Genomic DNA, 16,208 nt, shown 5'->3' with positions numbered 1-16,208 from the left:
AGGCTACCCATCCCCTGGTTCTATGCCATACATGTTTACAAATGATTTACTGAATTTAAAGGGGCATACTTTATGTTTTGTTTTTCTAGTTTTACTTCATAAACCACAACACTTATCTGGGCTAAATGGTAAAGTTTTGATGATATCATTTGGGGTTAGGGTTAGGGTTAGGGTTAGCCATTTAGAGATGCATGGTTTAGGGTTAGCCATGCATCTCTAAATGAGAGTTGTATGACATCCATGCTAGTGTTGGTATCAGCTGCAGAAAAGCTTAAAATGCCATATTAGAGGTTAGAAAGTTTCCAGTTATTGCTCAGATACACAATAATTAAGAAGCCCCCTGAAAAATCTCCTGGTTTAAAGGTCACATATTCCATGTGTGTGAAGTGTCTGATCCTGTATTTGATCATGTCTATAAACCCCTCTATTTCAACCCTGCTCAGAACAGGCTGTTTCTGTGCCTGTAGCTTTAAATATGTAAATGAGCTGTGTCTGACCACGCCCCTCTCTGGAAGGGCTTGGGTTGGCTCTGGCTTTCTCGCTCCATGTCCTATTGTTTACGGTGAGAAGGCAGACTCAGAGGGCAGAACAAACACCTAGCTGTGGGAGTGTCACCCACCTGGGGGAGGAGTTACTTCCCTTTGTGATGTCATAAAGGGGAAAATCTCCAAACAGCCTGTTTGAGCACACATTGGAGCAGGGAAAAGACAGAGAGGATGGACTTTTCTCATCATTGGGGGGTTTGTAGACAGACTAGGGACACATATGAGTGTTACAGAAACATGGTTATTTTACATAATATGAGACCTTTAAAGGAAACATTCATTTGAACAGTGTGGTGCTCAAGCAGAGAGTTTCATGTTAGTCAAAGCCATCAAAATATGAACAATCAGTATGTTTTTAATTAAACAAGTACTCTCTGTGTCTGCGATTACTCAAGTCTGGGTAGTGAAATCAGTACGGAGTGGGAAAGAAAACGCTGTTGAATCATCTCTGCATGGACTATTGGTGGACCCTTATGACCCTCCTTTCAGAGGAGTTTTCCTGGATTTACACCGAAGATCTTTTACTAAATACTGGAAAAAATATACTGGAAAAAGTCTTTGACTACATTTTCATGATGTTGCACCTAAAGGTGACACATTAAAACACACTTGCTGTGTCATTTATTTAATAAGTCTGGATTAAGAGTAGAGCAAGAGGATGAATGAGTAATACTTCCCCTTAAAACACAGCCCCCGGTCATGATGAGTAACACTCTGACAGACAGGATAACTGAGCGGCTAGACTCAGCTCCCACACACACACACACACACACACACACACACACACACACACACACACATACATACATTAATACACATGCGACGCACACACACATACACACACATGCATATACTGTATAAACAAACAGAGACAAACTGGACTGCTTGCCAAGAATGAAGCAGCTTACTACTCAGCATGACTGGACGGAGAGAGAGTTAATTAAAGTGAGAGTGAAGAAGGACGAGTTCAGAGGCCGAGATCAGAGCGCTCAGGTTAACATGGAATAAGAAAGACAGAGATATGAGGAGAGAAAGAGCCTGAATAAATCATACATTTTGCGGCCTTCCTTACACACACGGATCAATATGAACAGCTCCAGGACGTCACTGTGAGCGAGAGCATCAATGTGCAGATGACAGACACAGCTTTTACTGCTCCTCCTCAACGTCTCTCCCCCCCTTTCGCTAATGCTAAGATGCTGTGTGCATACCAAGGAGCTGCTAACCAGCACAGGGACTGTCGGCTGGAGACTCTCAGACAGAGAGACAGAGGGAGGATTTTACAAACAGAAGACGGAGGATTCTGTATCTTAGAAAGCAGCCCGGGGATGTACGACGCAGTCCAATATTCCAAAAACAAGTTTTTAAAGACCAATCTGATGGCTTTAAGGATCATTAACGAGACGATACAGACACGTAAATGATTCTGCGACACAAATCAGATGTCATGATTCACAAGTGTTAGCAGAATTATCACAATGAAAAATCTCGAGAGGAAAACAAAACACTCATCAGGTCTGTGCATCTTCACTGCTCTCACCATTTGAGTACAATTATTCTGTCAACGACTTTGATTCTGTTTTCATATCACGATGCATCAAGATGGGTTGCTTCCTCAATTTTCTATGTCACAGCAGGAAACGAGCCACAGATCGGATTGGTACCCGGGCCGGCCTCTCGAGGGCTTAGGTGTCTGCACATGGGACACACACACTAACCGCTAGGCTACCGTCGTCCCCCTTTCTTTACTGTCTTTCTAAAATAAGTATTTTTTTCAGTTTGGAGACAGTTCATTGGACAGAAGACATTTCAATGCATCTTAATCCGCCTGTCTCTGTGTAGCATGTTCAACAACAACGGGACCGACTTGGTTAAATAAAGGTTAAAAAAACAGTGTAAAATAGTAAAATATATCTTCTTCTTATTCTTAGCAAACACCGTACCTATCCTTCTATAAGCAGAAAACACCTTCTCTGTGTATCCTTTACTTCAGTAGTATACCAGCCTTAGGTCTAAGATTCCTCCTCATGAAATAAGATTTGAGAACAAATATTTTCAAGATATCAACTTGACGTTTTTTCAAAATGCATGCTGTACATTTCTTCCTTCTTTCTGACAGCAGTGGGTGAATCAGAGATCATAAATAACAAAGATAATCCCCGGCTGCAACAATAACTGAATGTCAGAGATCCTCTTCTTGCTTCTTGTGACAAATGAAATCTGAGTGAGTAGAAACATCGTGATTCAGAGATCACAGTGCTCACCTGTTTATTACATTTAATCGTAATCAACGATACCTCCGTCCTTCTTTATCCCCTGCAGGGTCACAGACGGGACGGTACAGTAGTGAGGGGGGTGTGTCTGCAGTCAGTGCAGGGGGCATAATGGGGGTAAGTTTATATAATTCCACTTGACAACAATGGAAATGAGTGATATGCTAGTGTCCTCGTCCTTCAGGCTGAGGAGAGTGGTAGCCTGCTGTAGGTGAAGGTCCAACATAAGGCTGTGAGTGACCATCTGCTACAAAGCTGCAGGAGGGGAAGCCCTGAGTGGTGATTTTTTTTATTTCCTCTCTTTCTTTCTTTCTTTCTTTCTTTCTTTCTTTCTTTGGCTGGCTGCACCTTCCATAACATCGCTGAGCTTTTTCCAGACAGACAGACAGACAGCCTGCAGTGGTGGAGTCCATTGGGATCCATACAGCAGGTGGAGGTAGAGGAGTGAAAATGGAGCTTTCCTATCAGATGATCAATAAAGGGGGAACCTCTCATGGTTGTGCATATTAAACTGAACCATTGCTGCAGCTGGTGTCACCAGTTTTGCACGCATGCCGTCCTTTTCTCCCTCTGTGTGATTGTGCAGGAGGAGGGGGGGGGAATGTGTTTGCATGAATGGACATCAGACATGGAGACCAGTGCACGCAGAGCTGCAGACTGGGAGCTTCTTTGTCCAACGCACCGCCTCTGTTTGCGTCCATAACACCAACTAATTACATTTATCCATTTGTAGCTGCCTCTGTGCTGTCTGCTGCTGCCTCTGTCATTAGTGGGAACAACCTCGGCAGCCTTCTCACGACCCAGAAAGCCTCTCTCTCTCCCTCTCTCTCTCTCTCTCACAGTCCGCTGCTTGTCTCCAGCCCCAGCCCTCCGGAACACACATCACGAGCAACGTGCTCAGAAATAAATAAAAAAAAATGCTCCATTTCAGGCAATAACTGACTCTGTGGGCTTTTACACTGAAAATAACATCTCTTTAAATGAGTGTGCACTTCCACTGAGACCACAAATCAACACGTTATTTATAAAGGAGCGAGGAGAGCATGAAGACAACACCTTACCGAGCCACATTAAAAAAAAAATGCACGGTTAAATTGAGTTACAAACATATCAAAATGTCCCTAAAATGTGTTTTTACAAGTTTATAGGTCAGTCGCATTGTCCGTCTGGATCTGATCGTCCTGATTGGTTTCAATATTAACGATCAATTAAATATCATCATCGGACTCGACAGCTCTCGTAAACACATGATATTGATGATGTAATGATGCACGGGTTTGTAGGAATTGAAAAAGAAAACCCATCATGCTCCATGAGAGCTCCGGAGCAGCTTACCTTCACCGGGCAGCGGCGGTCCTTGAATCCGAGCACAGAGCGAGGGAGGCCGGGGGAAGCTGCCGCCGCCGCTCCGCTCTCCTCTCCCCGGATGGATGGGTGGAATGTGGTGATGGACGAAAGATTTGGGTGTTTTGTCGCTCCACCGATGTGACCCACGTTTTTCCTCCACAATGGAGCTCAGCCAGAGGATGATGAGGATGTGAGGAAGAGGAGCAGGCAGCGTAAATCCTGATAGAAATGGCTGTCCGATTCCTCCTCCTGGCTTTCCCCCCTCTCTCTCTCTCTCTCTCTCTCTCTCTCTCCTCTCCTCTCCACAACCCCCCACCAGCCCTCCTTCCTCTGGTCACTCAAACACACACACACACTCTCTCACTTTCTCTTCAATAGGCTGTTTTCACGGCTCTGACACTTAACCCATGGCTATTGAGTCCGTTAAGTGTCGCGGAAATGGAAATTTCTGTTGTAGTCCTGCGTCATCTGAGGCTCAGCAGCACCGCCAAACCCAGGCCCAAACCCACACACATGTGTACACACACACACACACACACACACTCGGCCACACACTTTTCTCTCATATAGGGTGGACACAGAGGGGGAGAAAAGGGCGTTCACATTTCTCAAATTTGAAGCGGCAGCTCATTCATAAGCATTTCAGGATTCCAGAGAGGAAGAAGCAGAGCTGGACCTTTCACATCACATGAGATAGCATTAATCTGGGTTTTTATAATCCCTACACACACACACACACACACACACACACACACACACACACACACACTGAAACACTCATATAGGCCTACACACCAGCTCCCTCCTCCCTCTCCAAACAGCTGGAGGAAGAGAGGGAGTAGCTCAAAAAGCAATTGATCACAGATGGAGAGATGTGGAGGAGTGGTGTGGGAGCTGTGTTGACCGACCAGCAGGGAGAAGGTGTTAACAGTTTGGCTTGACCTTACAAATGTCGACCACCACGGCTCCCAAACATCAGGGATCGCATGTGCACATAATCCCTGCATTCTTTAACTATAGCACAGAAGTCTTTTATAATATTGGGGGTGTTTGTTTTAAGAGTGGGGAATCCTGAATCTTGATATGTGCAGATATTATATTTATTTTTATATAACCAAAGGGGAGAATGGCTTAAAGCTCCTGTGGTGAACTTTTGGTTCATGATGTTTTTAGTGACCCCTGTGGATAAAGCAATACATCTTGTCCCTTTGTTCATCCTGTCCTGTTCACGTGTGATGCTAAAGTCAGACTACATGTTTTAAGAACGATTTTAGCCCCATCCAGCAAACATGAAGATTCAATGTCACTTCTCCATCACTGAATAATCAAGAAGGGGCGGTAAAATCTCCTCACAGGAGCTTTAACGACACACAATAATGACATGACTTAGTGCAGTGGTTCTCAACTGGTCTATCCTCAGGACCCACCCTCAACTCCATCTGATTTATTTAATGAAAAGTTAAAGAGTTCGGACCTCAGTCAGTACAAAACATGGGACAGAAAAAAGAAAAGAAACAAAAAAAAAAAACAGGTTTAAAAAAAATGCTTCATAGACTTTATTTTTCCAGGCACACAATCAGGACCCATAGAGAACGTCTCCACGACCCACTTTTGGATCTCCACCCACTAGTTGAGAACCTCCCGTTTAGTGTAAATTATATTATTTTAAATTGTATATGAACTGTAGTTTATAACTTCGACCATGCACGGTGCTCAGACTTACTGAGACGTTCAAACTCTGATTTTAATACTGAGGTAGAGATGAGGAAATGTCTGCAGATGAACAATACAAAAAATCATTTAATTGCATTAGTAACTTTGATTATTTATTTAGTATCTCCTGCTCATAAAGACGGGGTGCCATGCTGTCACATGAGCTGCAGCAGAGCCTGACGGTGAAGGAGACAGGTTTTTATATGATCAGGATTAGAGGGATTCATGGAGAACGATCTTCTATTAGTCGATGTGTCTGACTGTCTGGGATTGATGAAGCACTGACTCAATCACTGGGATTGCTTTGTGTTTGTTTGTTTGGGGGGGGCGGGGGGGGGGGGGTGTTAGGTCTCTGCTGCAGGATAATCCAGACTCTGTCATCCTCTGTCTCAGCCGGTCAGAGGGAGTGAAGTCTCTGAGCTGCTGCAGCTTTCAACAAACAGGAGCTAATGGACACATGATCTGAAGGTTGCTGTGACCACAAAGGGTAAAGGTCACTTTCATCACACCTCATGTTTCCACTATTAGTTAATTATTAAACGATGTGATCGATTATCCTTCAGCAGCTGGCCTGTAAACCTGAAGCTCCTGACGTGAATGTGCAGCACGGTGACGTCGTCTTTGGCTGTGAACTCAGGATAATTTCATTTGCTCAATTGAAACCTCGTGATGATGAGAGTCATTGCTCGAGGAGATGCACCGTGTTGTGAGATCGGGGCTTCATTGTCTGTAGTTTCAGTTTGATGAGGCCACAGGTGAAAGAGGGAGAGAGGGTCGACTCTCTGCGGACACAGCTTTCATTCTCATGCTTTCACTTTAATGGTTCTAATCGAAGAAGTTTGACTGAGTTTGTGGTTAAGATTGTTTGGGAAGCTGGGAAACACTCATTTGATGTTTTTAAATGTGCATGTCTGTATTTGTTTTGTTTAACTCGCTCAGTCCTGAACGTGTAGAAATAAAAAATAAAGGTCAGGCAATTTATGGACACCTACAAAAAAATGAAGCATCATCATGTGTAGCTTGGTACAATAAACGCATAAATGCATAAACAACAGCAGGAAACAGAGGAAAGGACTCTCTAACAATCTGAGGCTTCAGGTTCAAGCCCACAGATTCAAACCTCCCAGTGTTAGAAATGTACAGCACACAACACTTTGTTTAAATATAGAAAGATTTTTGGATGTGCACGAGTGATTTTATAGAAGAAACCAAAGATTACGTTAATGGAACATTTTCAAGGAGTATATTTCAATTTAAGGAATATCCAGATCTTGAACACCAAACATGTTAAAAGCTTTCTCTTCAGTCTTCTTCACTTTATTATTATTGTTTTTTTTTTACAAATCTGCATCTATGTTCCTGTTTTATAAAACCCATTTTTTTACAAAACAAAATGCCTTAAAATGGAGGAAAATAAGTTTGTAAATGGACTTGAGCTTGTTTATTTCTTTACTACTCAAAGCTCTTTTACACCGCAGGTCGCACCTACACATTCACACACTGACGGTCGAGGCTGCTGAGTAAAGAGTCCATCAGAAGTAACAATTTACAATTTGGGGTTAAGCATCTCGCCCAAAGAAACATCGTACACATCGGACATGTGTCTGCAGGAGCTGGGGATCAAACCACAGCGCTTCAGGCTGAGAGACGGCTGACTCTACCACTGATCCACAGCCACATCATATTAAACCCTTAAACTGTGAAATCTGGAGGTTTCAATACACGAAGCTTCAGGCTGAACTCTGCACTCACAACTCAATCTGAGGACTCTTAAACAATTTAAATCTGAAACAACACGTGTGTACTTTGAGCTACAGTGACGTATTGAAACAGAGTCAAACGTTCATAATACCAGAAATACTTTTCCAGTTCTTCATCAAGTCTGCATGCTCATGTCCCCTGTTCTTATCTGTGCTCTCGGCGCCATCTTGTGGCAGATCACAGTCCCTCCTAATCCCATCAGTCCGAGCTAAACGCCTGCAATTGAATTAGGATGTCGAACATCATCCATTCATATCAGCCTCTCATCGGAGAGCGCTAACCGGCTAATCCGGTCAATGATTTTCTGAACTCAGGTCAGTGTGGGTGAAGAGAATGGACTGTGGTTTAACTGCCATTCACGTTTAACACAATAAAAAGGTGAACACCGCTGGAGGGGAGACATGACGTCTGTCCCCACTCCCCAGCATCTGTGTGTGTGTGTGTGTGTACCAGAGATACAAGAGTCTGTTGGGGCCCTTAGGTCAATATATATATACATATACATATATACTGTACATTCTATATATTTATTATTATACTAGTCTATATTATATAACATTTCATTATATTACACTATATTGTTCATATTGCACTATATTATATTATATTATACTACATTATATCATATTATACTACATTATATTATATTATATCATACTACATTATATTATATTATATTATATTATTCTACATTATATTATATAACTGCACTCTGCATTACTGTGGTACAACACTGCCTCTCTTCTCTGCTGTTTACATCACTTGCTGCTATTTATTTATCACACCAAGTCACTTTAATCATCAGTTGTCACTTTAACTTGTCATTCTCTTCAAATACTGCTTCAATTCTCAATTCCCCCCAGTTAACTTCATCATTCATTTTGTTCTTGTATATACCCCGTTTTTATTTTTATTTTTATTTATCTTATCTATTCTGTTTAATGTGTATTTGAGCTTTCTTGTCTGTGCTGCTGTAACGCCCGAATTTCCCCTCTGGGGATCAATAAAGTATTATCCTATCCTATCCTAAAAATAAACAGATATTTCCTCTTCCTTTTTCTTTGTTGACTTTCATTGACAAACTCTGTTTTTCACAGCGGTATTGCATGCAATGCTTAGCAGGGCAACAAGAGCGAGTGCTTGCTGATGGGGCCCCCTTAGGGAGTGTTCCTACTGTCATTGCCAAATTTGCACATTTTGGGCCACTGCTTTGATTTAAGTCTGTCAACCCTCAGGGCCCCACTACCGGTCTGGGGCCCCAAGCAGTTGTCTGCCTTGCCTGGTGACACACAGCGCCTCTGGAGATACACAAACACACCCTCCAATGTCCAGCAGACGCACAACCGGTTACACATCATCCCTCACATCACAGCTACACTTCAATCACAGGTTTGAATTATATTTCATAACTAGAGCACGAGGATTTGGGACATTTATACTGCATTGCTTCATCAGGCCAATAATGAACAAACCGGTTGACTTAGCATTTCTGCTAACAATGATTTAAATAGTGCTTAGTCTGCTGGTTTTATTCAGAATTAATCCTTTAGTCTATCTAATGAGAAATATTATGAAAAACGCTTACCACAGTTTTTCCAGAGCCTGAAAGTGATGTCTTGATTTTGCTTCTTTTGTCCGACCACAACACCACAAACCTCAAAGACTCTTCATCTGTTGTCTGAAGTGACAACAGAGCAGCAAATGCTCAAAAGCAGGAGGCTGCAGCGAGGACATGTTTGATGTTTCTGCTTGAACACAGACTGAAATGAGTTTTCTGAGTATCAACTGATCAATTCAACGACTATTTGTGGCGGTTAACACGATGCCAACAGTCCACAATAGGCCGGGAGACGGAAAACATTTAATAGAAAATAGAAATATATTACTGTGCTGTTCCTGAGAGTTCAACATTTTATTTTGGTGATCAATGTTTTATTTAGAAATGTACAAAAAACATCTTCCCCTTTTAAAACATGAATTCCCCTGCTCCTCCGACGTGAGAAAGAGAAAGGTATATTAGCAGTAAGAAGCGAGAAATTGTTGAATATAGGTGAATGACTGTGCCACTGAAGGTCTGAGTGGACATGTCTCATGACAGTACGGTAGGTTGTAAGCAGAAATTAAATTATAGGTCCTAGACGCAATTTGGCTTTTTTCAAAGGGATGTTGGAATACACTAGGTCCTGCAACCTATGAGGTAGCGAAATATTCTCCTCAATTGGTCTCCAAGCGACAGAGGAGCTAGGATTGAACCATGTAGAGAGAGGACGTAACACAAAGGACCAAAAGTACATGTTAAAATTTGGCAGGGCCAGCCCTCCCTGTTATCTTGAGAGTTCAACATTTTATGATGTTAAGTTTTTTAAAAAATCCTTAAATATCAGCCTCTATTCCAGACATGGTCTCCTCATTTAGCTACGTTTGTATTTTTGTTCATATTGTGTATATTTTTAATAATGATAATAATACATTAGACTTATATAGCGTAAGTCAAAGTGAAGGAAGAGAGCAGAAGAAGAGGATAGTGGACGATAACATTTATTTGCAAACTTGCACAGGTGAACAGGAAATATGGATCTCTGATTATAAACAAGAAGAGAAGTGCAGACTTCAGGGTGCCTGGTCCTCTTTTTCTCCGGTGTGGTGCGGTGGAGGCGTGTACGTCCCCTCCTTGATCATCTTTGCTCGCTGCTGACGGATGGCATACAGCCGCTGGTGCTGCAGGAGGACGAGGAGGAGAGAGAAGTTTAGGACGGGATGCAGAGACGGAGAGAGGAGAGGACACCGAGTCTACAGATGTGTCGTGAGACGTATGGGATCAAGAAAGACGGCAACAGAACAACGTTTGGATATGACCATTACAAACTTTAAAAAAATAATAATAATTTAATGAATTGGAAAATTGAAAAAGGGAAATACATTTAACTTGTCTTGTTTCCAGACCATGACTCAGCAGACAACACGACATGAGCGTTTAGCCCGACTCTAAACTTTCCTATCGTTTATCTCAAATCAGCACGTCGTCCTGCGTCAGCGCCGTCCTCTGACAGAATGAGACGAGAGGAGATCTGTGAGTGAGTGTGGACGCAGACAGAAAGTTCCTGCTGCTGCAGCTCGTTCACAGAGAGCCGGCAGAGCGTCTGTCAGTCTCTCCTCTGCTGAGTCATGTTGCCTTTAAGGCCGAGCTCACATCAACTCTGACTCTATGTAAGGGATCGTTGTATTGATTGTTTGTAGAGTATCAGACCTGGATGCTTGTTTTCTTTTTAAATTTATAGTCATTTAAGAATAATAAAGATTTTTATAATTTCTGATCAACATGTCCTCCTTTTTCTATCTCCCTCAGATCCATCACACCAGACTCTGTTCAAGATCAGATACAAGCACAGGGTGAATGTTTCTCGGGTTAACAGGACTACTTAGACTATGATATTTGCTTTAATTGAGTGAAAGTATCGTATTAGAACATTTTGTACAGCAGTGGAGGCCACAGAGTCCCGTGTTTGAACTCTACTGGTTGACCTCACAGCACCTCTGAGAGTGAAGAATAGATGATTCATGAAGAGTTAATATCTCAAACCTTTACCCAGCTTTGATTAGAACAAGTCAGGTTACAAATATTGCTTTCCGTTTTTCTTTAAAAGGTTTATTTTGGGGCTTTTTTTAGGCCTTTATTTAGAGATAGGACAGAGTTAGAAATCAGGGAGAGAGAGAGTGGGGAACACGCGGGAAAGGAGCCACAGGGCAGATTTGAACCCGGGCCATCTGCATGGAGGACTACAGCCTCCATACATGGGTTGCACGCAGCAACAACTACCCCACAAGCTCCCCATATATTGCTTTCCTTAACCAAAATCCTTATTAAAAACAATTGACCCATGATCGTATACAAGAATGTATATGAAGTAGGAATGGGATTAAATATTGATACAGCAACATATTTTCATCCCTACTCTAACCCTAACCCATCCTAACGCGTGTGATACAATTATCGAATCACTAGTGCCGAACATGAAGACAGCGGGATGATGTTGAAGAATGAAGTCTGATAAGAGGTGAAACAGTCACACACAGTGACAGGAGCATCTATGGACACTTACCGTCTTCTGCCTGTGCATGCACTCGTAGAAGTCCTCAAACTCCAGCTTGCACTCCTGCTTGGCGCGGGTCTGCCCGATGCCGTGAGCGCATTCAATCCACTCCTTCTCGAAGGCGTGGCAGCGTGCCGGTCTATTGTTTGGCTGTGGTCCGCTCTGCACCAGCATCCAGCGGTCCAAGTTGATGCCGAGCCGCGACTGGATGTCCACAAACGGCATGATGCTGTTGGAGGAGCAGTGCAGAGGGGTGGAGTGGAAACACAGGGATTATCAGGAGGCGGGGAACAGGGACACATTAGCCTCTTAAACTCATAGATAAATGTTTAAATCATCAGGCCTTTCAGGTACTTTGTGACGTCGTGGCTCCACTGAGACTATCAGGCTCTAAAACACCTGAAGCAATTTCATAAATCATAAAACGCCTGGAATACTTTACCTGTAGATCTCAAACAGATCCAATAGCTGCGCAATTAATCAAGTTGCATTCTCAATTATGGTTTTAGCCTCCCATGATCATGAAAACAAGATAATCGAGATAAAACGATAACTGTGCTGCATGCTGTGTTGCTCTTGTTTTGTCATGTGTGGTCAACATTTCAAAGTGTCTGTTGTTCTATATTTTAGCCACAAGAGTCCTTTCCCCCACTACCTCACAATCACAGTTCATTTATATGTATTTATTTATTATTATTATATATTAACACCTTTTTATTCTCATTAGCTGCTTGTTTGTCAAAGTCAACGAGTAATCATATTTAATAATTGTGATCTCAATATCTATTAGGGCTGGGCAATATATCAAGTTTTTAAGATATATCAATATATTTTCAAACAAGATATAGTGCAAGACAATGTTGTTAATATCGATATAGTTTATGTTGCATTAAAATAACGTCACAGAGGTGCCAGGTCATCTTTTTCTCATCTCACTGATGATGACTGACTTTCTGTCCCTCTTAACCCTCCTCCTCCTCTCTCTCTCTCTTATTGTATTTAAGGAACATTTTTATTATTGTATTTTTATTATATAATATTACTTTTTAAATTCACAAACAGATAGTTTATTTTCCATGTGTTTTCACTGTTAATAAAATACATAACGATATCGAGTATCGCCATTCAACTAAACAATATGTAGATATGAGTTTTGGTCCATATTGCCCAGCCCTAATATCTGTCAAATAACTGTGATTGCAGTTACTTCCTGTTTTACTGTTTTAATGTATGATACTTTTTATCCTGTCGTTTGTTGTTGTGCTTGTTCTGTTTCTTGTTTATCTGTGGTTGAGTTGATGCATCTTAAAGGCCAATCCAGGGACGGCAACACAAATCACTTTAGGCTATACATGCTGTAATGTGTGTTTATATATCTGCTCCATTAATGTCACAATACAAATAAACATGAATACAACGATTTATCATAACCTTCAATCATTCATGATAATCTTACAGCTGGCAGAAGTCACACCAAGGGGTACACAAGTCTGATTTGTATTTGCATAGAATAATAAATACTGATACACACAAAAATATATAATTTAAAATAATTCAAAAGGAACAGAGATCTTTAATAAACCGAGATTCAGAACCAAACTGAGGGAACGTTGTTTTACTGTGAAAGGAAATCGATTTATGGAACAATCGCAACAGAGAAACTAAAGAATCAAAATAAAACATGATATTTAAAAGAAAAATTAAAGTCAGTTTGTTGAATAAATATGTGGAAATATGTCAGTGAGATACTGTTTTGTTTCGTGATGCTGTAACAAAAATGTATTGTGATATGCTTTGTACGGTGTAAAATGAATTGGTAAGGAGGACTTACAGTGGGGCTGCCAGTGGCTGTGTTTGCCTGCAGCCAATTTAATTTTAATTGTTTTTGAATTAAGTGTTCTGTTTTGTTTTAGTTAAAGTTTTGTGAAAGAGGGGCAGATATTATTGGTTGGTTGGACTGCCTTGTCTGCACGTAGACTAAATCACTGGAATATTCTTATTTATAAGGGTATTCTCGGTCTGCTTCCATCCTACCTACAGAGCTACATACTTCAAAAAAGTAATGGAAGTTACCGTCCTCGCTCGCAGGATTTACGCCTTCTAACCATCCCTAAAGCCCGTACTGAAATAGGAAAAAGGGCAAATCGGTCGGAAGATACTTTAAATCTTCAGGAGCTGGTTTCCCTGAATGTTTTTAAAGGTGGTCTTAATGAAACATCTGACTGTAGATGTTTTAACTAACTCGTATTTGCCCCTTTTGATCGCTTTGTTGCTGATGACTTCTGACAGATTCTAAAGAATGGTTCTTTTTGTGATTCATGTATTTATGTTCATTGTTGTTAAGTGTTTTATGAAACCCTGTAATGTTGCTGCTGTCTGTCTTGGAAAATGAGACTTTTTCCTGGTTCAATAAAAAATAAAAAATATGTAAGATAAGTCTTCTTTCTGCTCCTTTTCATTCAAAATTTGAGATTTTATGTTTGTTTTTCTGAACTTTATTGTTTCTTTGAATGAAATAAAAAAATTAAACATAACTTATTTTCATATTTACTATACTATAGTAACAACTCTGTACAACAGCTCACCTCTTGTGAGCAGAGAACTGTCATCATGATAATATCTGTCTCTCCTTTACTGTAATCTGTTCTGCACATGTTACATTTACAAATTATCCCTGCACTCATGTTCACTTCATTTGTCTGTCTACTCACCGTTATGTTGAATAGTTTCTGCTTATAATATGTTTACACTCATGCACTTTAACTTATGTCAATACTGTCCATTTATAACTCTGTTTTATCACATTTACATTTAATCTTTAATATTTAATCTTCCATATTTAAGACTAGTAATGCTCAGTTAAATCCTGGTTGTATATATTCACATTCTTAGTTTTGATATTTTTAGTACTTATTTACTTTGTATTTAATATCATATTGTGTTTAGATTTGCTAACATTGTGTTTTTTACTCATATTGTGTGTTTGGATAACCTGCTGCTGTGACGCCACAATTTCCCACTTTGGGATCAATAAAGTAATTCTATTCTATTCTACTCTATAATATTCTATTCTATTCTATTCTATAATTTATAATGACAATAAGACAACCTGTTACTGTAAATACTCTTGAAGATAAATTACATATAAAACGACATTAATTAATTAGAGACACTGGTACACAGTGAAATACTTTAATTTGTAGCTGAATAAATGTAATTATGTAATTTAATTATGTAATTTAATTATGTAAACACTGAACTGAAGATTAGCCAGCTAGCTCTCTGTAGCTAAAGCTGAAGCTAACGATAACAGAGAACTGACTAACCTTGTCCGTTTAGCTTTTACGACACAATATTTACACACTTCTGGTATTTTTGTAACCACATATCATTTCTACAATACATCATTATAACTAACGAGTCGCTAAAATGTAAGAATTGCGCATAAAAACACATATTTACCGTGTTTAGCAGGGCTCACTTTAACCTTCCTCCGACTTCACACGTTTCACTTTACGGCTGACGTCAAGGCGAGCGTAAAGTGGACGGATGTGTCGTAAGAACAAGAACCTGTACTGTGGAGAGTCCCAATGCTGCCGTCTGCTGGTTAAGGCCTTTAATTCAGTAAAATACTGTTTCTAATAAATGATACTTTCTCTTAAGAATCTTATATCCTCTTGTAGGTCTTGGATTTGATTTGAAGAGCTGTATGAGTCCATTTGAATTTAAGAAAATGAATAAGGAGAGAATTATTAGACTTTATTAAACTGGCAGCGAGTGTGTTTTTGGTGTTTTTTCCTTTATTTATTTATATTTTTGCTGTTGCTGTAGTGTTGGTTGCTATTTGGGAGACAGTACATGGTTCACGTGTGTTGTGGAAGGCTGTGAGTATTTCCATGAGTGGAACAATTAAATATGAAATTAAATTATACATTTGTTTTGAAATGAGAGGGGACATTTTAATGTTAATACCCAGTTTAACTATAACACTGTACTGTAACTTTTACTATTTTGTTTGAAACTGATTCATTATATTTTATTTTTGTTCATTTTTCCTCTTTGTCTCGATGTGTTGGAAGTCTTGTGTGAAGCACTTTGAAGAACCCTGTTGCGTCAAACCTGCTATAGGAATAATCTTGCTTTACCTTAATGGTGGTCGGCACAAGGCCAGAGGTGCTCATATCCAGATCAACAACTCCATCCTTACCAGCATATGTAAGAAAACAGTGACAACTACAACAAGGTTTTTCTTTTTTTTTGCAGCCTCTTTGAGATCTTAACTTAAACTGAGCTGAGCTTTTTGCTGTACGGGTTCTTATGATGGTTAAATATCTTTGTTGGGTATTTTGCTGTACTGGTTCTTATGTGTTTGGGTTGTTTTTTATTATCCTGGTTATTTTGCGTTGTCTATATTCTTGCTGTCGTTGATGCTCTTTGTTTTTTAATGCTTTTTCTGTAAGTCACAGCACTTTGTTAAC

The 16,208-nt window shown here is 40.3% G+C and overlaps 2 protein-coding genes across 2 annotated transcripts in view; both read right to left on the bottom strand.

Moving 5' to 3' along the window:
* The window catches only part of macf1a (microtubule actin crosslinking factor 1a), a 231,681-nt gene extending 227,340 nt beyond the window's left edge, over nt 1-4,341 (bottom strand). The window contains exon 1 of the mRNA XM_065948500.1: nt 4,154-4,341. The gene's annotated coding sequence lies outside the window, so the exon portion shown is untranslated. The remainder of the gene's footprint in view (nt 1-4,153) is intronic.
* A 5,820-nt stretch (nt 4,342-10,161) lies between these two features.
* ndufs5 (NADH:ubiquinone oxidoreductase subunit S5) lies at nt 10,162-15,319 on the bottom strand. Its single transcript, XM_020647235.3, has 3 exons — nt 15,193-15,319; nt 11,740-11,959; nt 10,162-10,357 (listed from the first exon to the last, which is right to left on the bottom strand). Exons 2-3 carry the CDS (start codon nt 11,953-11,955, stop codon nt 10,250-10,252), a joined length of 324 nt encoding a protein of 107 aa, XP_020502891.1. The 5' UTR covers nt 11,956-11,959; nt 15,193-15,319; the 3' UTR covers nt 10,162-10,249.
* Nucleotides 15,320-16,208: the final 889 nt, after the last annotated feature.

The sequence above is a fragment of the Labrus bergylta genome, chromosome 19 (genome assembly GCF_963930695.1).
Source record: "Labrus bergylta chromosome 19, fLabBer1.1, whole genome shotgun sequence".
NCBI lineage: Eukaryota > Metazoa > Chordata > Actinopteri > Labriformes > Labridae > Labrus > Labrus bergylta.
The sequence above is the reverse complement of the archived record's forward strand: the minus strand, read 5'-3'. Positions and strand labels throughout refer to the sequence as shown.